This window comes from Trichogramma pretiosum, unplaced genomic scaffold (assembly GCF_000599845.2).
Source record: "Trichogramma pretiosum strain Unisexual culture from Peru unplaced genomic scaffold, Tpre_2.0 scaffold97, whole genome shotgun sequence".
NCBI lineage: Eukaryota > Metazoa > Arthropoda > Insecta > Hymenoptera > Trichogrammatidae > Trichogramma > Trichogramma pretiosum.
In genome coordinates, this window is record NW_019640794.1 from 325556 (window position 1) to 349505 (window position 23950).

The 23950-nt window shown below is 43.2% G+C and overlaps 1 protein-coding gene across 1 annotated transcript; it reads right to left on the minus strand.

Annotated features, from left to right (window-relative positions):
- Positions 1-1832: 1832 nt before the first annotated feature.
- On the minus strand, positions 1833-23790 carry LOC106649946. The gene is made up of 13 exons (XM_014367676.2): positions 23265-23790; positions 17999-18189; positions 15688-15896; positions 8139-8464; positions 7843-8013; positions 7068-7161; positions 6302-6427; positions 6034-6199; positions 4587-4762; positions 3677-3806; positions 3032-3349; positions 2432-2677; positions 1833-2325 (listed from the first exon to the last, which is right to left on the minus strand). Exons 1-12 carry the CDS (start codon positions 23788-23790, stop codon positions 2552-2554), a joined length of 2559 nt encoding a protein of 852 aa, XP_014223162.1. The 3' UTR covers positions 1833-2325; positions 2432-2551.
- Positions 23791-23950: the final 160 nt, after the last annotated feature.

A 23950-nucleotide genomic window follows, 5' to 3' on the forward strand; every position in this document is an offset into this window, starting at 1 on the left:
ATAAGACAATAAAAAAAGTATCGAAAATTTTTTCGAAAAATACTATACCCCCCCCTTAATATAAAGTTTTTAATGCGTTGACAGTAATTTCTATTAAATATTTTTTAAAGGGCAAAGAATAAAAAAGCAAAGGATATTGTATGGAAATTTTCAGCTTAATAATTCAATAGAAATTACAAAAAGAAGGTTTAAAAATTTTTTTCCCCCTGTTGTGGCAATATCTTTTTTATTAGATCGGAAAACTGACTGACTGATTTTGCAGTTCATCGACTAACAATTAAACTACGTCGAACAATGTCGAAAAAATGGTATAACGCGCCTCGAGTGCACTCCCTGAAACACACCCTGTCTGTGCCTCGCGCGAGAACGGTCTTTATTGAATTTTCGAAAACACACATCGATACGCTGCGCACTCGAAACAAGCACGCCCCAATTAAATTACGATAATACAGTTCTCTCTCTCTCCCTCTCTCGCAGCCGAATAGAGAGAATCCCGAACGTATACGTATACTCGGCGATATGCATATATATGGGCGAGCGTGCCAAAAAAAGTTGCTGTATCGTCGAGAGTCAAGGAAGAGATATATATACCGCGCGCATCGTGCATGATTTATGAAATCCATATGTACTCGACTTGAGGGGGGTAGAAAAAAAATCTCCTAAATCAACAATCAAGAATACAAACGCGAGATATAAATTCTGCCAAGAAAACTCCAACTCCTTTTTCCTCGGCTTAGCACGTAACTCATATACATATAATACGTAATACGGCGTGAAAATAAGAAATATATACAGAGGTAAAAACACAATAAAGTGAGCAGCAGCACATGCACAACAGGCCATTCGTAATGCTCTCGTGTAGTAAACTTGGCCAGGTATACAGGCGTAAACGCGGTACATTTTCTGCTAACGCGAGACAGGCACGTTCACGCATTATACGCGGAGCAGTGCCTGTTCACTATATTATCAAGACAAGCTCTTCTACTCTCTCTCTCTCTCTCTCGATTCAGCGTTATAGCAGCTCTATTTGATTCACACCGAAATAACTAGGGCAAAATGATCATCCCCAAAATTGTGAATGCAGCGACGCACGCTGATCGATCGCTGGAGATTTATGCAGGTATGGAAAAGTTTCGATCAAAAACTTTTTAATGAAAAGGTGTAGAAACTGAATAGAAAGGGTTTTATTTTACATGCGCGAACCGCAGGGATTTTACGAGAAATACGAATCTCTGTATACATTTTACTAGACTCGTGCGTAGAGATTTTTTTTGCACTCTCCACATTTAGTGGAAGTAACGACTTGTTTTAATACTTCTAATTCGTATGATCGTTTGTTTGTTTTTCACTTTTTGTGCTTCAACGTTGTTTTGCATCTTTTAAGATTCGGATACTGATAAAAATATTTACATTAAAATGCTTTATATCATTATTATCATTTTGTCGTTTGCAGATTAACAGAAACTCACTCGCCATCTAGCAGTTGCGCTTCACATTAATTTTGGTGGAAATTTCATTAACTTTTTGATCAATTTGTATGCAGCTTCTGTAAAATACGGAACAGTAATGATAAATGAATTTTCTCTATGATTCCATGCAAAATATTAGTTACTTCACGGGTAAGCTCGCGAATTGATAAATATTGTCAAGACAAATTTTTTGAATATAAACAAGTCTTAAGACTAATTTTTATTGAATATGGTAACGAATTAAAAACTATATAATACAATGATCTTTCATACAATAATTTCTAAACTTACTATAGCCTTAACGTACTCATAACCATTAACAAATATTATTTTGATTATTTCATATAGACATTATTCTTACTAAAAACATGTTTGCAAGCGTTCATTCGCTCAAACCTTTAATCGCCTCACTTAAATCTCTAGTTAAGTAATAACTTTAAAAAACTGCAAAAACTTTTTTATACATACATGAAAATAGAATTGAAACACCGAACTTTTTCGAGCTTGAGAAAGGCCTCTGCATTCGATGAGAGTATTTACTTCGTCATTCTATGCGATTGAATCGGTTTGGTTACTTAAATTCTATTTCCATAATAAAAATAAAAGTTACTAAAAAATAGCTATACTTCTACAGTCGCTTGCATCGTTTGCACAAGAAGACTTTTCGATTCTTTCAATCCCTTAAAAAAATGAAAAAAAAGATGGAAAATAATTTCAAAAAAATTAAAAAATTAAAAAATATAGAACGAATACATTAGTGTCGTGGACGATTCGCCGCTACTGAAGCCAACGGGAGTATTTATATAATCTCTTCAGTGGGAAGTATGGTCACGAAAAAACATATGTCGTTCTTAATCTGCAAAAAAAATATTTCACGTGAGTACAAAGAAAGAACGAGACAAAATAAAAGAAAAAAGCTTTACACTGCCACAGTAGTGCATAAAAAAGTTGGTTGGACTTACGTGAAAACACGGTAGAACATTCCAAAAGTTGGTTTATTCCGCTAAGCCTATACTGGATGCCCCATCTCGGACGGTTTTTTTGTCGTTGCTGTTGTTTGCGACAGAGCTTCGTACCTCCTCCTATCTCGATCTCTTTTTCGGAGACAGCATCAGCTTGAGTAGATTAACGACGGGCGCCTCGAACGCTACGGAGATGCAGAACGCCACAAGGAAGGCTGCCACGAGATTGCCAAAGTACACGATCAGCTGCGAAAAAATCACGTGCATCGTTATAAATGAGCTATAGTGCTGTGCCAGCGGCCGGGTCCGCGCGATCGAAAGCAGATTAATAGAAAGCGATATAGAAGAGTAAACGCGCACGTGCCCCGAGGGGCCAACGCATACACATTAACTATTCACACACACACTCGCAAACATTGTTATGTAAAATGTTTAAATTGGAAAAGCTCTCTTGCTCTTTCGGCCGCGCGCTCTGCTCTATCGGACTCGACGATCGTTGCGCAATCGATTGTCGCGCGCACAAAAAACTCGCACTCGAATTTTCCATTGAGCTACTGCTGCTGCTGTTAAACACGCGCGTCAGAATAATGGAAAACTCACGACAATGCCGTTGTGCAGATGCAGAGGCCCGTCCATCTGCGTAGCCGTGAACATCATCATGGTGGGGTGCACCAGGTAGGCGCAGTAGGTCAGCCTCGACAGCGGATAGATGATCCTGAGCGAGAGCAGCTTGTCGACGAGGGGCGCCGCTCCGGTGCAGCACTGCACGACGATGAAGCTGACGGCGATGGCCCAGGCGGTGTGGCCCAGCGCCGCGTACACCGAGCTCACCGTGACGCTCAGGTTCTCCGGATACAGGCCGTAAACCAGCGAGCCCATTATCAGGGACGATGCGACCCAGCCGACTCCTCGTAGTAGCTGTGTAAGGTTGCGGTAGTGTTGGTGGCGGAAGCCGAGAATATAGACAGAAAAAAGAAGTGCATCAATGTATAGAAAAAATTCAAGACTGCCTGCGAATAATTTATCATAAACATGCGGGGCTATAGCTCACGCGATGTGCCGGAGCTAGAGCCATACATGCACCTATGCTCGTGTTGGAAAAAGCTCGAGTTAGAAAATAGCCTCGGCCATGATTTATGCGCAGCGCACTCGGGGAGTCTGTGTATTATGTAATATATACCCCGGGTGCGCGCATGTATCGAGTGCGCGAGTTCCTCACTCTCTCTATATATGTGTGCTACTCACGATGGGCATCTTGATGTTGCAGTTGGTCTTAAAAAGCAGATAGCCGGTCATCGTGCCGATGAAATATGGTCCAGCGCGCAGCCAAGGCTTGTCGTAAAGCTCGTCGAATAGCGCAAATGGCTCTTGAATCCTGCGTGCAAAAAGGGCGCGCCAATCATTATCATTATTCGTTCGTAATATTCGAGCGTGAAAAGGTGGCGGTGAGCGAGTGGGTGGATGGGCTTGCGATCGCGTTTTAATGCTAGGCGAGCTTGTTTTGCTCATCTTTGCTGGGCGCGCAAAGAATGACGGGCCGCGTTATCGCTTCGGCGCGCGATCCTCATGAATATGCACTCGCGGAGATCGCGGCAACAAAAACAAACAAATCGGCAACACAGCTGCTGCGGTGTCTGTTGCCGCTGCTAATATGCAAAGTCGGCACTCGGACGCGGCGGTCTCGGTTCGATATATATATTGTTTTATTTTTCTTTTAGTGCCACGCGTGCATATTATAAGCGCGTATTTATGTATACTGTATACATACATACGGAAGCGGTAAATGCGCTTAACTGGGATAACGATTCGAGCGAGAGAGAAAGATACTTTGGCTCTCTCGAGTAGCTCTTAACATACTCGCGGCGGGCAGCATCGCACACACACACACACGTGGATTTCAATATTAGATAACGCGCTGAGTTGCGCAAAGACTACGGCACATATGTATAAGTACTCGTGCGCGCCCGCAAGACTATAACTGCCTGCGCGCCGCGTTCGATTATGCATTGTGCGTACGGTATATAGTATAGCACGCGGCGCCCATAGACATATCTTACCGGGACATATTATGTCACGGCTATATGGTACATGTGAGATATATTATTATCGGCGTCTAAACGCCATATGTAATGTATAAAGTGCGTGCATATTATACCTAGCTATGTAATCGTTTTTGTAAGCGATGACGAAGGTGGTGAGGCAGGAAGACACCATGACGGCCAGTATCGTGAAGGCGACCGCGCGGAAATACTTGACTGACAGCAGCAGCAGTAGGATGCCCAGCACGTAGAACTGCATGTCGTTGGCCATGTACCAACTCCACAGCATGCACTGCGACGACGAAAATTCAACGATTAGCATGTACAACAATCGTCAAGACTTCTGATTAGACATTTAAAACGTTTCCAATATAAACTACTTGAAAATGTGTTTGCCACTTGCGGATTTGCAATACTCCATCTGTCGATGGAATCAAAAAGCTCGTAATCGAGTGTGACACGTACTTCGGCTACAATAAATATCGTTACAATATTGGCTACCTGCATAACCCGTGGTACCCTCAGTTTTGGAGAAATTCCATGTTATTTCTTATAGGTAAATTTTAGTTCGGCGAGTGCATTTTTTGGATCTATTCCCATAAGAACACATGTTAAAGTCGATGCCAGCGCTGCGATCCTCTCTATTCACATGCAGATAGCGAATAAGTAAATTCTGTTACGTAAATTCTTACGTTTTTGTAAAAAGATATAACTCATTTTTAAAGTCCACAAGCAATTGTATACCCGGGTAAAAAAGCTCTATAATAATTGTCAAGTGGCAAAAAAATTACAATTGATCAGGTTTTAAAATACAATACATTTGATTAGCTAGTTTTCTGCGATTTTTCTGTTTCAATCATGTAAGAATTATTAATTATTTCATAATTGATACCAATACTTTATTCCTGCGATGCTAGATGGCAATTACGTTTATCTATAAATCTGCAAGTGGCAAAGTAAAAATAATAATATAATATAAGTCAAAGCTAGGTTTTGCATTTTGCTTACTGTTTTTGCATTGTTTAGTGTTAGATTATTATATTAATAATTAGATTAGGTTATTATATTATTATTATATTAGTTCGAAATGGCTATTCAGGGGAAATTCGTGCACGAAATTTTTGATTTTCGTACACGAAAATAGGGTTATTCCGGGTTATTTGGAGTTTCGTTTACCAATTTTAGAATTTCGTACACGAAAATCAAAAATTTTGTATACAAATTTCCCCTGAATAGCCAAACCCATATTAGTTATAGTTGAATTATCATCACATAACAAGTAACCCTTATTAATGATTACGGACAAATAATTTTTCGTGGTCTAAAAACAAGCCATGAAATTGAGTATTGAGTATTTCTAACTAGGTATAAGACAGCTTTTAAAAGTGAAACTTCAACAAAATTCCTCTAAATGTATTTTCGACACCTATTAATCGGTATTAATGTGGTAGTCTATATTCCTCCGATTGTTAGGCCTCCTCCTTTTTCACGAACAGGTCTCCACGCCAAACGTATCATAAGAAGCATCAGATCAAAAAATCTGATAGGGCATATATTGCTTACCATCTCGGTACGCGGGTAAAGCGAGTTGACGTAGAGTGCGTTCCTCCACCAGAACTGCTCACAGGTGTATTGATCGATGATCTGCGGCGAGAATACCGACACGGTCATGGTGTAACGCATGGCTATCGCGTTGACGCCCAGCACAAAGAGGTAAGACGGCGTCAAGCTTTGATGCAAAGACAAAGCAAAGTAACATTGTTGTCAAGTTAGGTACAAATATGAAATCGATTGTACGTATTTTTGTACACGACAAATGCAGTGCACCTACCGGATAAATCTGTAGAGTATCATGATAAGGAACTTGCTCATGCTCGCGCTGAGAAAGTTGCCCTTATCGCTCGGCGAAGTTCCAGAGGCCAGGGAGCGATAGAACAATATAGTCACCAGCAGACCGCTGGAAAATCATTATCGCCTCGTTATATGGTTTTGCTCGGCTACGTAATAAATACCTGTATACTCGAGAGCGACCCTGTGGCGGTACTATAAAGCGAGTAAATACGCTCCATTTTCGCGCGGCAATTTCGTGGCAGCAGCTCCAGCTTAACTTCGCGCGCGCGTCATCTATCGATTATATCATATTTATAATATACAAACGCGTGCTGCTGGCGATCCCCGACACGCCGTTACGATCGCCTGCTCAACCCCGCTTTAACGACTTTCGGCTCGGGCCGATTTACCTTTCGAGTGGAGAGAGAGGATGTCTTTAACGAGTCCGAATTCCATATCCGACGTTTAATCTTGGACGGAAAACAATAGCCGCGTCCGTATACTCGACGTATTATATACACTGTGTGTATAAACGTCGCTTACGCTCGAGTTAATATTGCCTGCGCCTCGAGCACGTGCTTTTGAATATAATCTCGTCATCGAACGTCGAGCTCGCGAGTTTTATACAATATACACGACATATAAACACGAGAACTTTTTCAATCAGCCTCTGGGTTGATTCTTTGTCGCAACGTTCCGATGCGACATTGTTCGGCGCGCTCTCGAGCTTGTATAATATAATACGATCCTTCAAAGATGCCACCCACCTGATAAAGAAAAACGTGTCGACGGAGAAGGTGGCATTGCTGATCGTCTGAAACATGAAGTTCCTCTCGGTGACGGTGCGCAAAATCTTGTTCTCTGCGTTTTTTCAGCACATCGGAGCGCATCATCGAGGAAAGAGCAGCCCAGCCATCGCACGGGTACAGGTGCACACATGCAAGTACATGCAATATTTAATACGTGTTTTATACACGCTCGTACGTGTGCGCGTAAACACAAGTATATAAAAGAGAAAGGCGTCATGGTCGTCATTTTTTAGCACGCACAGGTATGTTGTTGTCTCCCGAAGCTCCGAGGCGTCTGTGTAATGTGTATATTGCATTTATATGCTCGCACACACGCGCGTACACGACACTCACACGAGTTTATATTCATAAGTTATCAGTGAAAGTTCGCGCTCGCACGTACACGCGATATACTCGCACGTTGATAATACATTTTCAAGTCAAACTGTGCGTGCTTAAAAGATATACACACACATACACGTTCGAAACTCATCGTGTGCAGGTCGCGTCGTTTCGATCTGACGCGCGAATTGCTTTTGATACACGCGGGGCCGTCGCAGGAGTTTCAAGGGCACATCCCTGAAAGGGCAAATCGATTCGCGAGAAATCCGAAGGCGCAAGTGCCTCATGCGTCACACACACTACTTACGCCAAGCTCGATTTAATTCAAGGTCGCCGATCGAGATTCGAGACGTAAGGGAAAACCGAAACGATCAGCACGTCGTCGTCGTCGTCGTCGTTGCATTTCACATACCTGCGATGGAAAATACTTGTAAATAGGTGTGAACCATGACGACCCAGCCGAGGGACAGGACTCGCAGGCCGTGCAAACATGTAAGACTGCTTTTCGTGGCCGGTTCCGTGCTGATGATCTTGCTGCCATTGGCTATCGGGCTGAAGGCTAGCAAACAGCTCAGTAAGATGCCTGCGAACACGCGTGCACATAAATTGCACGAGGCACAAATAATTAGGTCGATAGTTTTCAGGACGTTGCGACAATGAGTCATAAATATAATAATTAAGTGGAGGAAAATTAAAAAAGATCCTCACTTTTATCCTTGGTACGGGCGAGGCTATCCTTGACAATGACGTCGTTGACGCCTTTCTCCGCTTTCTCGATGAGCTCCTTGTCGTTGGCCCCGTCACCGCCGCCGCTGCCGCCGTTGCTGCCGGCCAGGCCGCTCATGCCGCAGGTGATGCGCTGCTGCTCCTCGGCCAGATTCTTGTCGGCGTACTCGATTTTGCGCTCGTTGTTGTTGGACGCGCTCAGGGACTCAAGGTCCGGCGTGACGGCTTTTCCGCCGCTGAACGCGCCGCTGCGGTACTCGTAAATCGTCGCGCACAGCATCAGGAAAAAGACCAGGCCGCTCGAGGAGCTGCAAAAGCCAAGGAGGAACAATTTTTGGTCTCATTTATTCATGCGAGAGCGGGACATTGGAGTGAGCAAGAGCAAACGAGGTCGCGGGGCTCTGCACTGTGCAAACGCGCGCGCGATCCAATCTTTTCAAATAATCATTGCTCGAGCTCGAGTCTCGTTCCCGAAGTAACCAGAACCCTCCTCTCGCTCTCTCTCTCTCTCTCTCTCTCTCTCGCCCCCGTGTACCTGCTCTTAAATTAGTGAGTGCGCACCTCCTTAATGATTCAACGAGGTTGTTTTTGTACTCTCGACGTGCATTATATTCATTTTATAAAAACTTTACAGCGATTCTTGCGATATTGCTTGTAATTTTTTTCAGCACAAATCAAGTAAAGCACAACAGTGAATAAATTATCTTATGCATATTCATATCTCATTAAACGATATTTATTCCATCATTAACGAGATTATATTTTTTTTCAAAATTCTCGTATGCCAATACTAAAGAATTCATCAATGAAAAAAAGTAAATTCCTCCTTACTCTTTGCGACCAACACCTATTTAAGTATTCCTATACTCATCTTTCTTGTTTTGCACTTGTATCCATAGTAAAGATTTCATTCATTGCAAAATATTTCCTAATACTCATCATAAAATAATACGAGTCATCGATTGCAGTCTGATGGGGATCTACAGAGTATGCCGTTACTTACGTCGGCTTAAAAGTCACATAAACGTACATTTATGTATGCGATGAATAAAATAGCGATTCGATTGCAGTCGCCAACAAGTCGCTCGATAAATGACACACGATTGGTCACTTTGCAGCTCAACACCGTTACATCCAAATTGCCCACTGAATAAAGCATATAACGAGCCACCGGCGCTGCACGTTACGGAAAATATTACCGTAAACTATTATTATTTTATACTTGCGCTCTCGCAATGCCAGCAATGGCTCGAGATTGAGCGATAAGAGAGAGAAGCTCGTGAAAATCGGAAACTTTGATGCTCGAAACACACCATGAAAAATGTCTTCCCCCTGTACACCGCGAAGTTTCAAATCCAGCCAAGTTTTGATGAGAAAAATCTGGCTTCGAGTTGTTCGTACGCAGCTATATCCTATATATCCCATTCGAGTGTCGTGTTCCCAGGCTTGTAATATGATTGAATGAAAAGGGCACTTTTGATTTTCCATAATGAAATAAAGTTTTCCTTCAATTGCACTCCAACAAAGTTTACCGGTTGAATGTATTCACTTGATTATTTTGTATACTCCGTGAAAGGCAATAAGAAAAGTCTTTGAGTTAAATCACTTCAATTAGCTCATTTGAAATTCCTGCGTAAAGATGAAAAAGACCAGTGTGCAAGAAGCGATATTTTCCAAGATCTAACGAGTAATGCAAGTACCTACACGAATCGAGTAATGGATCAGCGTGGGATAATTCATGGATGTCACCGATAAAAAATTGATAAGACCTGAACCGAAAATGCTACGGTCGCTAACAATAGAAATAACGAATAGTCAAGCGAGATATAGCTTATAACCGCAAAAGCATAAATTTCACCAACCAGACTCGAGCCGATGCAGTACGTACTGTCCCATACATTATTGTTAGAAAAATCCTAGCGCTGATTTAGCATCGTCTCCGCGCTAAGCACCGGCTCACTCGCAAGGGTAGAGAGAAGAGAAAGAAAATACATAAGAGAGGGGAAAAGCTGACCGCATATAATATGTATGAACGTACGACTCGAGAGTAGTATGTCAGTGTAATAACGTAGTAATGAATTATGTGGGGCCTTACCTAATGAAAAGGAGAATTACGGATGCTTCGCTTGTATATACTCGCGCGCGCGTGTATCTATATACTCCCGGCGTGTATAAACAAGTAAGGCTTCGCTGATTTCTCAACTATCGAAAGTTTTCCGAAGTGTAATACCAGTGAAAGTAATAAGCATCGGCAGCGGAGAAATAAAAGATAGGTGATTTTCACAAACTGTCGATTTTCAATAACCATAACTCATGATAATTTTATGGCACTTTGCCATATAATACGTATAATATACGACGTATATATACAGGATATACACGATATACGGGACCACGGCGCGAGGGATAATCAATCTTCCGAGATTCGATTGCCCGTAACAGGCTTTGTGCTTCTCACTTTTATCGAATTAGGAGAGAGAAAAACAGCAGTAGCGCAGCGCTATATAATAATGCCTTGTCCGGGGCGCTTGGCTCGCAGGACCGCGTGGGGAAGTAACAAAAAAAAAAGAACAAACTCTTGTCTCGCCTAATGAATCGAATTACCGTACAGCAGCGCAGCAGCTCGTTTCAATTCGCCAAGGCGTGACAACACGACTCTCCTGCAGCAGCAGCGCAAGATTGAGGAAATGAATTTCCGTAACACGCGATTATGAGAAAAGCCCTCCCCCCGTGAGTTTACACAACATCGAGTTTACGGGTAAATTTATATGTGTATCGTCGATCTATATAGCAAACGTGATGACGACGACGGCGACTTATTACTCAATTTCGGTCGGTCATCGACGACGTGAAAAATTGCTTTATGGGTCATATATACACACGTGCACGATTTACAATCGCGAAGAAACCTTATGACGCGTCGCGGTGGCTGCAGTGACTTACTATATAGTCGGAACAACAACGTTTATAATGACAAACGATTGCAGCTCGATGCAGATGTTGATGCGTGCGGTGGTGACGCGATGTGGGTACACACTCTTATACCGTACATGGCACATACGTGTACTTACGATATTATATACAAGCACCGAAACTTCATTACCTAGCTCTAGCGCGCGCCTCATTATAATAGAATTTTAAAACCAGTTTCATGTATAGCCGATTGCTCAACTGCTCTTTGCGCGAGCGTCACTTTGGAGCAAATTGTGTGGTGGCTTTGATGTAATAATTATGAAGAAGCTGCACTTGCGTTTACTAGCAGCAGCAGCAGCAGCAGCTAGAGTGATTACCAGGCAACTTTGCAAAGTGCGCGCGCGAGATTTTCGCGCCGCATCGTTGGTTCGAGATCGCGTAATTGATGTATCGAAGGCAAAAAAGAGGAGCGAGTTCTACATTGCGCGCTGCTACTATACATCACTCCAAGTGTAAGCGAGCTAGTGAACTAATGTGGGCATTGTAACGTTCGAGAAAACTTTTTGAACGTAGATAATGCACGATCGAATAACGTTTTTGGAACGAGTTAATCTGGAGTTAAAAGCATCATCGCACTTTTTCTCGCACTATATTTTCAACCTCGCTCCAATAAGTAAAAGACCGTAGTCGGAAGAGTGTGAGAAAAAGGTAGAGGCACGGAAGAAGAAGAAGAAGAAGTGCAAGCAGAAATGCGGAAGAATAAGAAAGGCGTTTTGCCGGAGCGTGCGCAGATACCGCCAGGCCCATAAAATGGGATAACTTTTAGCATTGCATCGGGTGGGTCGTCGTCGTCGTCGTCGTCGTGGCACGCAACTCCGAGAGTATAATCGCGGCCAGGTTGACACTGCAGTGCAGTGTATAGCGCGACCGTTGCTATGCATTAGACTAGATTGTAACTTGCCTTGAAATCCTTAGCTCTCATTCCGCGCGCATTAATTTCCACGCTTGTATGTATATAAATGTAGCTCTCCACGTACCACACCACTCGGGCCACAAAGTGTTTATATTCAAATGGCAAATGCGACTGAGACTCTCTGGATAATTTCTCGCTTTACATGTACTTCGCATTCACACCCATTCTTTTATTGGATGGATGTAGAAAAAAGAAAAAAAAGAAGAAAACCAAGTTTATATATCGTCGTTGAGAAACTCAAAATTTGCGAAACTTTTTTAGATAACTATCGGTATCAAGGCAATCAAGTGTGCACGTATAGGTTTTTCCAGAATGATTGCGCAAACTTTGAAAAGGAGTTAGAGATAGAGAGGCAGAGAGACTGAGAAAGAGAGAGAGAGAGAGAGAGAGAGGCCTACTGGCTTTGAAAGTGTCATCGGCCACTGACCGCAATTATTCATTACCCCGGCTGGGGAACTCATGCTGCTGCAGCTGTCTTTATGCCCATTGCATAAATACATCTGTGCACGAGTGTCGTCGTCGCCGGCTTAATGTACTTAACCGCGCGATGACACGAAAGTCGGACGGGGTCGTTTTTCCATTGTTGAAAAAAAAGTACCTGCTTGCGCCGACGAATTAATCTCTTTGTCTTTGCTGCACACGCGCGCGCAACTTGAAGAAAAAACTCGTTTTATTCTTTCTCTCTTGTTTTTTTTTATTCCTGCGGTTAATCAGCTAACGTTTTGTACCCGATGCGTATTATGCTCGATCGAAAAGTTAATGATTCCGATGACTCGAAGCGAAGCAGCCGCATATATTATAAGATTGTGCGCGAGTGCACCTGTACACGCACAGATCATTTTGTGCGGCGCAAGTTATTCAACGACGGAGCGCAATGTGGAGCGCGCGCTCGTAAATACGACGCTTTGTACAACAACTCACGAGAGCTCCGCGTGTTCTCACAGAAAAGCGCGCGTATAATTCGCGCGCTCGAGCGACTCGAAAGTGTTACACACGACGCGCGCGCGAGTTTAAATTCAAACGCCTCATAACGCGCACCGACCGAATGTGCGCTGCTGCTCTTTGCTCTCCATATTTGATTGGACGCGCTTGTTTGCGATGAAAACTCGCCTACGCGCCGCGTGTATATCATGTATACTTTCTCTCCTCCGAAAACGATCTCGCACCGACACTTGTCTTTCTTCTCGGTTTTATTATTATTCGTACCGCGTGCGATTTTTACCTCAAAGTAATTGTGCAGCACGGGTCAATGTTAATGACTGGCTGTACACCTGTATTCGAGCACTGAGCCAAAACTGCTCGGAACTGTATAAGAGAGAGAGAGAGAGATACTTTTTGCCAATTAACTGTCTGAGCGCCGGGCTCGAATGGCTTGTCAACGGTCAGTGCCGGACGTAAATTGGATAAGTGCAAAGCAGCTACTTTGAATGAATAATTCGAACGTTGCGACCATTTTAATATTCGAGTTGCGAAATAGACAAGTTGCGATCTATGTAACTAGTTCAAGATATACAAAGTTTGTATAATATCCATTAATGCGTGTTACAAAATACACATAATTTTTACCAATCTCATTTTACAGTTATCAAATATATACTGCACCAAGTTTTTTCTCTTGCACGCACACACACGTACACGGTTTGTAATAAAAAAGTGTTTTGAAATAATTTCGAGGTGAAGTAAGAGGAGATTTTTCATAGCTTAGCACAGATTTCGTGTCCGAGTCTCAGGATGAAATCTTGATAAACAAAAGCTTTGATACTCCGCAAGTAGCTATATGCATTCGATAATTGCTCAAGCGTACGGAGCAGATGACAAGTGTACGAGAAAAAAGTTTGCGTAATTCTCTTGAGCACACATACACACACGTATACCTACTGGTGTACGGTCGCAAAAGGAAAGTTTTTCGCTTCCGTAAATTCGATGTATAATACTCGAATATTACGTGAAGATCGGCTTTGGAATTTTTTGCGCGCTCGCGAACTAAGGCTCGTGTTACGGCATCGCGTCGACGCATGTACGTACATACGCGTACGCACACATACGGATAGCTCTGAATCAGAGGTGACTTTTTGTACCGTCCAAATGTTAGGATCCAAGAATCTCGCGTACTTGTTTTTACTTTTTGTTCTCACACGCTCCTCGAGAGATCGACTTACGAATCAACTGAATTGCGAATAGCGAACTTTATACCATGGGTGTCTATTTGCCCGGAGAATGTCTCGGTGCACGCGTACCCAAGTTACGTTCGTCTACCGTATTAAATCCGCATTAGCTCTAGAGCAAACCCACACAGCGGCGAAAACATTGTATAATTGCGTACTAAAAACCCCTCCCGGTTTCATTCCCCAAAGTTTTTCTGATTCGCTGCAAAAGGGGAAGGACCTTGTAGCAGAGTATCACGCTCGTATTAAAATTCAAATGAGACGTTAATCCGGAAGCTTGTTAGCTCGTTTTTCATGTAGCTCGAGCCGATAAATTCGGGTAGTTTAGGATTCGAAGTTAGACGGAGAGAAACATTTATAGGAATGTACTGGCACACGCAAGATTGATAAGGTCGTTCGAGCGTGTACATAAATCAACCGACAGCCCGGCCAAAAATAGACGATCTCGACGCGCGACAACAGTATAACAGTGAAAGCGAGCCACCGCTAGGCGCGTGTTTGGCAAGCGAGCCGCAACCAAGCAAGTGGCATATGCTATGATTCATGCAAGTTCATCGCTCTAATTCAATGATTCAATTTCATCAATTTGTCGTATTCGATTGAATTAAGGCATCGGTAAACTAGATGTGACAAAAGTGTGTTGCTTTAAGTGATTGAATATGAAAACACGTGTATTATATTCTTATTTTTATCATAGAAAGATTAGGACTTGCACAATCTTGCAGGGTTGAGAAACAAGACTATTTTTCCCACCTCAAAATGCCTGGTCAATTAATTGGCTTCTGTAGCCTGGTAATTTTCAAATTTTCATTGATTTAAATTATAACACGGAAGATTTTGTCCGATTCGTCGTATTGATACCCAACTGTATTTTGATTTATAAAATGATTTTTACTGAAACACTTGTAGGTTTGCAGGTTCTAGCCATCTAGTGGAGAAAACCTAGACCAGTATAAATGTATACTAAAGTGGTTGAAAATTGTTTTAAAATTTGTTGAAAAAATTAAATTATCATTTTTAGGTTATTTAAAATGCAGTCAATATTATTAATGCAGTTGTAAAAAAACATTTACTAACAACAAATTAATTAATGGTTATGTATTTTAAAACATTTTAAATATTAATTTTTTCTTCATTAAGCCATTGTAAATTTTGAGTATTTCTATCAGGGATAGCGTCTTAAAATTATCAGGTCGTGCATACGTATACTCTTGCGTGTATGTGTAAAGACAGTTCATTGCACAGTAGACACAACACATGCACACACGTATGGCACATGATCACACAACAGGTTACTTTCTATTATTACAGTAGCCAAGCGTCAAATCAATCTTTCTTTCACAATATCATCGCCAAGTTGCCCCGTCGTTAATCATAGTTAATAATTTTAATCGCGTACGCGAATGAAGCGCTCGCGCGCGCACGTACGAAACAATTGAAATGGTTATATATAGACGAAAAGGATTATTGTTATACTCACGCAAGAGCGAAGAACTTGGCGTCGTTCCAGGGTGAATAATCGCTCGAGGGTACCTTTCTGACTTGGACAATGTGGATTTTCGGGCCGGTTGAATGATGAGTGGCCTCGCCCTGCTGCTCGACCCTGTCGGCGCAAGCTCGCAGCATCGACTTGACCGATGCGTGGTCGCACGTGCTCGGCAGACAGAGACCGATGAACACCTGCCGCGTCTGTGGACATTTTTCAACAAAGAAAAAATGGATAAAAAAAGAAGAAAATCCGTCAGTCAGAAATGCATGCAATCGCGATTTAATAATATCGTTTGCCGCGTGTTCGTAATATACATAAATTCAAATCCATGGCTTTTCATTCGCGAGCGAGGCATTCAACAACTCCGCACCATACAATGTACGTAATATTCACTCAAACTTCCTTCGTCTTCGAGATAAAACGCGAATTCATTGTGCAATCGAGCAGACAAAGCACTGACTCGCCAATGTATGGCTGCTACTGTTGCCGCTGCCGGCTCGTGTGTAAGGGCTACTTTTTCTTTGCGGCAACGATCTCGATTCTCCAACGTATTTGAGACTTTTTTTCAATCAGTGCCTTGCGCAGAGAGAGAGAGAGAGATTACACGAACGGACAGAAAAGGAAAAAGTAAACGCGCAAAAATTGCCTTATGCAATTTGATCGCGGCGAGCATTATTCAAACGAAAACTTAACTCACGCGGCATAGTTTATAGCCGAGCTGCAAAATCTACTCAATATTTATGTATACACATAGAGCAAAAAGGATACTGTAACGAGTTACAGCATATCAAGAAAATAGAATGAGCGTATACACGTAGAGTACAGCCGCAGTCGAGAGTGTGCGGCTAATTATATAGAGCGCAAGCCTCGCGCTACACTTGCAGCAAACACATTGATGCTTATTCTTGTTTGTATATGGGCTTGCAAAGTGCGCGGCGAAAAAAAAGTTATGAATGACAAAGATGTAATCGAGCGACACAGCGATGGAACAAAAAAGCACGCACTTTTCATTTCGCATTAACTCTTCATAAAAATTATAAATTATTATGCACGCACGTATATCAATGTAATCAAGTAGTTTTTATGCAGAAAAATAGGAAAAATCGTTTTTCCATTTCGTCGACTAAACGACTCTCTTTCTCTGTCGGTATGCGTCTATTAGCTCCCGTAATTGCTCTCGCTTTTTTCTCTCTCTCTCGCTCCCTCTCGTACTTACACTTAAGCACTTGCACATATACACATAGTATAACGATATTACGCAAACGCCACGTAATGCGCATAATTTATGTTTCTCTCTTTTTTCTGGCTTCGATTGGGGTTTGAGAATTTGAACATGTAATGAGCGTGCTTGAAGCGTCCCACAAAAAGATGACGTCTCTCCGGTATACAAAAAATTGAATAAAATGATTTTCGCGATTTTAATTTACGTCCTTATGCTTTCGGCTTTTATCGTAAGATGCTGTATATTATGCACGCTTATTATGAGTATACACATCCTTATTAGTTATTTTCAAGGAATTTAAGCAAGTTTTTTCCGTACTATTTTTCAAATGAGAAAAAATATGCGTACAAGTACTATCAAATTATAAAAAGAAGAGAAAAATAAGGAAGAAAAATTATTTTAACGCCAAATATTCGACAACTTATTTAGCCTCGAACGAAAATATTCTTGAAATATCTTAAGAAGTTGGTCTTGCATTAATGTTTATTCTTGGATATTAAACGAATTCATGCGAACGAAAATAAGATAAAAAAATCTGTTTTATAGTACTAAAAGTTTTATTTACTTGAACGATAAAGTGTTGAAGAATTGTTTATTTTTTTAGTCCTCGCGATAATAAATCAGTGAACGATGAATTTGAATGTTCCGGATCAAGATCGATATACGAAAAGAAGAAAAATAATCGTCCTATGAGTTATGTCGAAACGCTCCTTTGCTGGCATAAATTATGCACTAACATTAAAAAAAAGAAAAGGAAAAGGAAAAAAGAAATTTTTCAGCACGCTCTAGCAGGATAGGTGCAGCAATTCTCTGCAAACGCCGTAAAACAAACTTGATAGATATGCGCTGAAAAAACATGATACGAGATCGTCGCGATAGTTTTTCTACTATTTCAACAGCTTCAATCGTCGTCGATCGAGGAATTACGCTCGAGTATTTGACTAATTGAGTTTTTGTGCCACAGGTGCACACACGTAGCGCAGCCATTATTTAATATTTCTCTGTCCTTTTTTTCAAATACATATAACTCATCGATACTCAATATTGAATGAATAAGATAAAATGTGGTAATAAACTTACCGTAGCCTCGATGCTGCTGGGCAGCACGAACAGCATACGCGAGACGTAAAATTGAACGGAAAAGGGTAGGCTGTCGTTGCGGTTGCTGTGACCTTGGGTGGAGTTGAGCTCGCGGCACAGAGTGCTCGAGCCCAACCAGAAGCCATTTCCGAAGTGATACTGTGACGAGTAGCGTCCGCTGGCGTCCGATACTGCGGGCAAAGGAGAGAGAGAGAGAGATAAATACATTGTCGTCCCATACGTGATTGTACGTGATTAATCAATTTTCTATGACCCAAATAATTCATGTGTGGCGTATTCTATATCGGTAGTGCGAGCTGCGCGCACGTCGGTGCGGTAATATTTACCAAGTTTTCCGAGCGCTAATATCCCTGAGGAATATTTCCGTCGGTATCAATTTTACATCAAGGATCTTGGGGCGAGCAATCTCGAACGAAACGTGATCCAGATTTTTACACTTTTTCCAGGACGATAAATAATCAATTTGAGAGAGAGCTGTCTAAAAACGGAGGACGAATCGAGCTCGACAAGCCGGAAAATGAATCTGACAAGGTCGATCGTGCGCATTGTTCGCGTCATCAGAAAGTGTTCAAAGATGCATAAGTAGCAGCAGCAGCCTGGGGCTCAATCGTACATAAGTTTCGAATCTATACGCGTGCGCTGCACTGACCAGCCGCATCGTAAACCCGTCCCGCAGTTAATCCCCCGCGTGCTTTGCTTTGCACGCAGCGCGTATATGTGTGTTTATATACATTACGAAACGGATTTCATAATATACTGTACACGCGAAGGATGCGGAGGCTCGAGCGCGCGCCGAGATGCGCATAATATGTAAACGTAATGTAGCGTAAGTAAGAATTTATGTTATTGAATGAGATAATCGAGAGCCGCTGCTGCCGAGCGTTTTGCCAATTATTCGTTAAACGAGCCTGGGGTATAACCAACTTGCATACTGCATGCGTTCCAAACGCACATGTGTGTGCATTATATGTGTGTTGCGCGCCGAGTCAAACATACGCTATATACATAACGAGCCGCGCTATATACGCGCCCGTGTGTGTTGCTGCTGCTGCTGCTGCTGCTGCACATGTAATACATTACGTGCCAAGAAAGAAAGTAACCGTATCCGTCGCACACCTTGCCGAGCGAAATTTTCGTGCCGATCGTCAATATTTGCACTTTATCGAATGACACTCTGGCGTTTATATTCGAGGGCATCTGTTTGTTTTGAAAGGAAGTTTTCTCGTGAATAATCATTGGAGGTTTGTCGATTGTTTCCGTTCGAAGTGTGGCTCGACGTTTGAGAAAATAGAATTTCGGTCGATTATCAAAAATGCATATCGTCAAAATCAATTGCAAATTGCTCGAGTACTCGATCGTTGCATTGTCATTCTCTTGAAGCTTATAAATTACGTTCGTCATCGCGAACAGCTTGCAACTTGGAGAGAATCATTAAGCCGACTCGACCTTAACATTGAGTACAATCGGTTTCCTTTACGTTTTCACAAAGGTTCATCAGGACGTTAGATAGGCATGTATGAGCTTGGACACAGTACATATCGGTGCAGTTAGAAGTTGCCATAGTACGGGCGAAGCTCGCTGCGTCGAGTCGTACGTGTGTCAACTGCACTGCAGTGGGCTCGTTGCGGCGCGCACACATACACACAGACACACGCATCCACCGCCACCACCGCGCGCGATTTATACCGCTTTTCATTGCCATGCGTTGCGTAAAGGAAGTGAGTGCGGCGCCCGTACGTGTGTAAGTAGAAAGTGCAACGCGATTCGGGTTACATCGGCGAGTACATACGAGCGCACGAGTATTTTCTCCTATTACGAAAAGTTATTAGCCGTCAGTGTGTGTGTGTGTGTGTGCCGGCGTACAGATATATATAATATATAAATAATATATGTATATAGCTCATGGACCGAGAGGAGAAGAGACGCGAGAAAGAAAGAGAAGAGTGTCACGGGAAATTTGATCGCGAGTTTGCGCCCGATAAAATTTGATGAATTTGCAAAACTAAGCTCGCAGAGAGCTAGAGCGCTGCAGCACATGCCACCGCGTGCATAAATTTTAAGGAAATATAATGCTCTACACTCGCTGCGCGCTATTTGATTAATTAATTAGATTTCCACTCAAGTAGCGATTGCCATGACTGATACGAGGGTAGCTTAAAAAAAAAGAAAAAAAATTTTATATGCTTATTACTCAAGAGAATATCGCGCGCAGTAATATTCCTGCGCGTAGCGCGCACGCATAATATATGTTAATACGAAATGCCTGCGTTTTTATGATTTTAAGATAGGTGCAGGAGAGCAGGCGGAGTGAATTAAAATCAATTCCTTTTTTTTTGGTGCGTTGCTCGCCAACATTTTCATCCCGCGCGTTTGGCTTTCAACCAGGCCATTTATTACATTAACGTATACAGAAAGGGAAAGAGAGGAAGCAAAAAAGGAGAAATAATCATACGTAAACATGAAGCAAATGCAAGTTTTACGAAACAGAGAGACGAAGAACGGCTCGGTTGAAAATTATCCGGCCAGTATAGTGACGGCATCGGCCGCCATAATAATGATCCTATGCGCACTCTCGTTCGAGTGAGATATTCGCGAGAAAAGAGAGAAAGAGAGGAGAATTTACAACGATTGTATTCGGTACTTTTTACGAGCTCTTAAGGTTTCGCGCGCAGAAAGATACCGGAGATACAAGTTGCATTAAATTTTTGAAATAAAAATAAAAAAAATAAAAAAAATGAACAACAACAACGGAGCACAACTTTACGGCCAATGATAATGGAATCCTGGAAAAATCAACAACGAGTCTCGAAATTTAATCCCCGACAAAAGGAGGTCGAAAAGGCACACGCAGCAGATCGCTGCTGCTGCTGCGCCGAAACTATACCGTGCCGAGCTCTCTCGTAGCTGACTTTTTTAATTTCAAAACTTTCGTAACTGAACTCGCGCTCGGCGGTGGTGGCGGCGAGCTCGACGCTTTTAACGCACGGCTGACGCGTATGTTTGCGTTTGTCGCTGCACCATACACACACATGCACACATATTGTACAGGTGCACTGCATGATGCACGCGCGCGGACAGGTAGTAGCATAGCTGTATAGGTGAATTGCGGCCGATATCGCGTCGTCACTTTCATGACTCAATATATTCGTTAAACGCGCGCCTGCGATCGGGCACGTATAAACCCATAGAGGCATTTCGCAATATTCATATACAAAATCGGAACTTCGCTTGGTTTGGCCGTTTGAGCGGGCTCCCGGCGCATATACCGCCGTGTGCACGCTGTATATTGCATTTCGAAAGGTCACGCGTGTAATATAGCTTTCGTCCCGGCTGCTCGCGCGTCGACAGTAACGGTGGCGGCGGCAGTCGCCAATTCAAGTATGCTGAATTTTACAACAACGTGTCATTTGGGTAAAATCCCACCGAATCGACGTTATAAGTTTAGCCTTTCTAAAAATGAAGAAAAAATAATACTTTCGAAAAGGTGCGCGCAGTGCAGCGTGTAAAACATCATCCTGCGTTGCCGTATAGCTGCCGTAGCCGCCGTCGCGCGGCAGCGTGTCATTTCTCAGGCTCTTTATTTTTTTGTCCTTTAGTTTTTTTTTCTCTCTCTCTCTCTCTTTCTTAATATTAAGCGGCACGGACGTCGTCGTCGAGCCTCGGAACGAACACATTGCACGTGAAAAGATGTAATTCCTCGCGCGACTACCGTTTAATGTAATCACAATGAATCTTCCTCGTTATCTCCGGCGTTTCATCGTCTCGTCATTATCATCACTCATCCTCCAAAAACTTTCTACGGTATTATTATTTGTGTTGTACGTATACAATATGCTTATTACTATACAAGCCCGTCAACGAGTGCAGTTTTTCACCTTCGCGAGTCGTAGTTTATAATATTATATACGTAAACGTTGTTGCGCTTTTCGACTAGGCTTTTATTAATTGCAGACATACGCGCGCGCCAAGGCGAATAGTGAAATATTTCAATGATACACGAAAGCGAAGGCAACAATTGGTACATGTGCAGCGCAATAATGTAATAAGGGGGATTACAAATCGATCGTAGCTGTGCAGCGAGGTTGTAAAATGCCACCGCTGCCGAAACACACATTATACACAAGAATATCTGTGCAGTTAGCGAACACATGCTCGCGTACACACACACATGTGTGCACATATCATCGTGTGTGTGTCTGTATTACGGCTATAAGCTCGCAGAATGAGTGTGCATGTGTGTGTGTGTGTGTGTGTGTGTGTGTGTGTGTGTGTGTGTGTGCGGTCACTGTTGCTTTCTATAAAGTTTCGCGAGTCCCATGATGCAGTGTGTACACAGACACAGACATACGCACACGCGCGCGCAACGAATCGGTGGCGACGTCGGCAGCGCGCCAAACTTGATTTCAAACGTACGCGGCAGGTATTATATACACACTATATATGTGTTCGCTTTCTCAGGAGAGCTCGGCTCGGCTCGCGCGCGCCGCGCATGGCACTGCCTCGTGTATGGCATAGAGTGCTAAATACTAAGTGCGAGATGTGTGCGCGATGTTTAAGAGTGAAATCGATTCTCTTTCTTTAATCGCTTTGACGCGCGCATTGCATACAACGCACAAAGACACTGATACATTCGTGGCCGCGCACACATGCATCAACACACAGCAAGTACGGAGAATGCACCGAGCTCGCGAGCTAAAACAAGTAGGTCATTCTCTATGGTGTATGTGCCCCAGCTGCACAGGCTCATTATGATATTATATTCTCGGCCCACAGCGGGGGCCTCACTCGGCTTAATAGCTCTCAAAAATATGATATTTCGGTGCACTTGAAGCCTTGCTCCTCGCGGCATTGTGTTGCGCGCGTTATACATACAGATGTTACGAAAAATCTGCCCGCTAACCAACGATACGAAACGTCGTTGCGCGCTCAGCTCCTTAATAGCTGCCGCAGCAGCTACCTTGGAGCAGTAGCAGCGCGCGCTCGCTGACTTTTCTCTTTCGACGTAAAATACTTTCGACGCGCGCTCAGAGAGCACATTTAACGGAAAAGGAAAACGGCAATTTATGATCGGGGGACGCACTTTTGCGCGTTAATAACGGCGTTGCAGTGCACAGCTGCGCGGCTGCGGTTGTTGAGCCATACCATTTGTTCTCTGTCGCGCGCGGATATTTTAAACTCGCGCGCTCGCCGTGCGTAGCAAAACTCGGATCGATTCTCTCGTAAAGGTGTACATAATGATACTTACGTTTAGCAGCCCAGAGCTTGCCGTGCTTGAGATCGTGCAGGAACGCGTCCAGGTCCCCGCGACACTCGGGCTTTATGTCCCCGGGTACTTTGACCCACCTTAGCGGATCGTAAAGATCCGCCAACCACTGTATACTATTGGCACTTTTTTCCAACTTGTCCTTCATAAAGTCCAGATCGAGATTCTTCTGATGGCTCTTGGCCTCCTGCTCGGCGACTTTCAGCAGGTTCGTCTTCCAGTCGACCTCGGGATTGTTCTTGCTGAACTCCGGTCGGCCCTTGCTTCTCTCGGTGCTGCTGCTGCTGCTGCTTCTCGAGGCCGTTTCATTTGGCTCGTGGTGGTGCGTCGGTTTTCGACCCCTCTCGATTTTCAAGATGTGGCTGTAGCTCTCGGTCGTGGTGCTACTACTGGTGCTGGTGCTATTGTCATCTTGACTGACGCACCGATCGATCAAGCAAAACAGAAGAGCTAGACAGAGGACCGGTCGCAACAGGGCGCCGAGCTTTGCTCTCGATGGGCGACCCATCTTGACGATGGTTTTTGGGATGACGAAGCTTCGTCGAGTTGGCTCGAGTCACATGGAATCCAGAAATCGGCGGAGCTCGGTCAGTGCGTTGTGTTGTGTTGTTATGCACGCGCACGAGTGTCCGGCACCTCGGCCGCCGCTCTCTCGAGTCGCCGGTTCT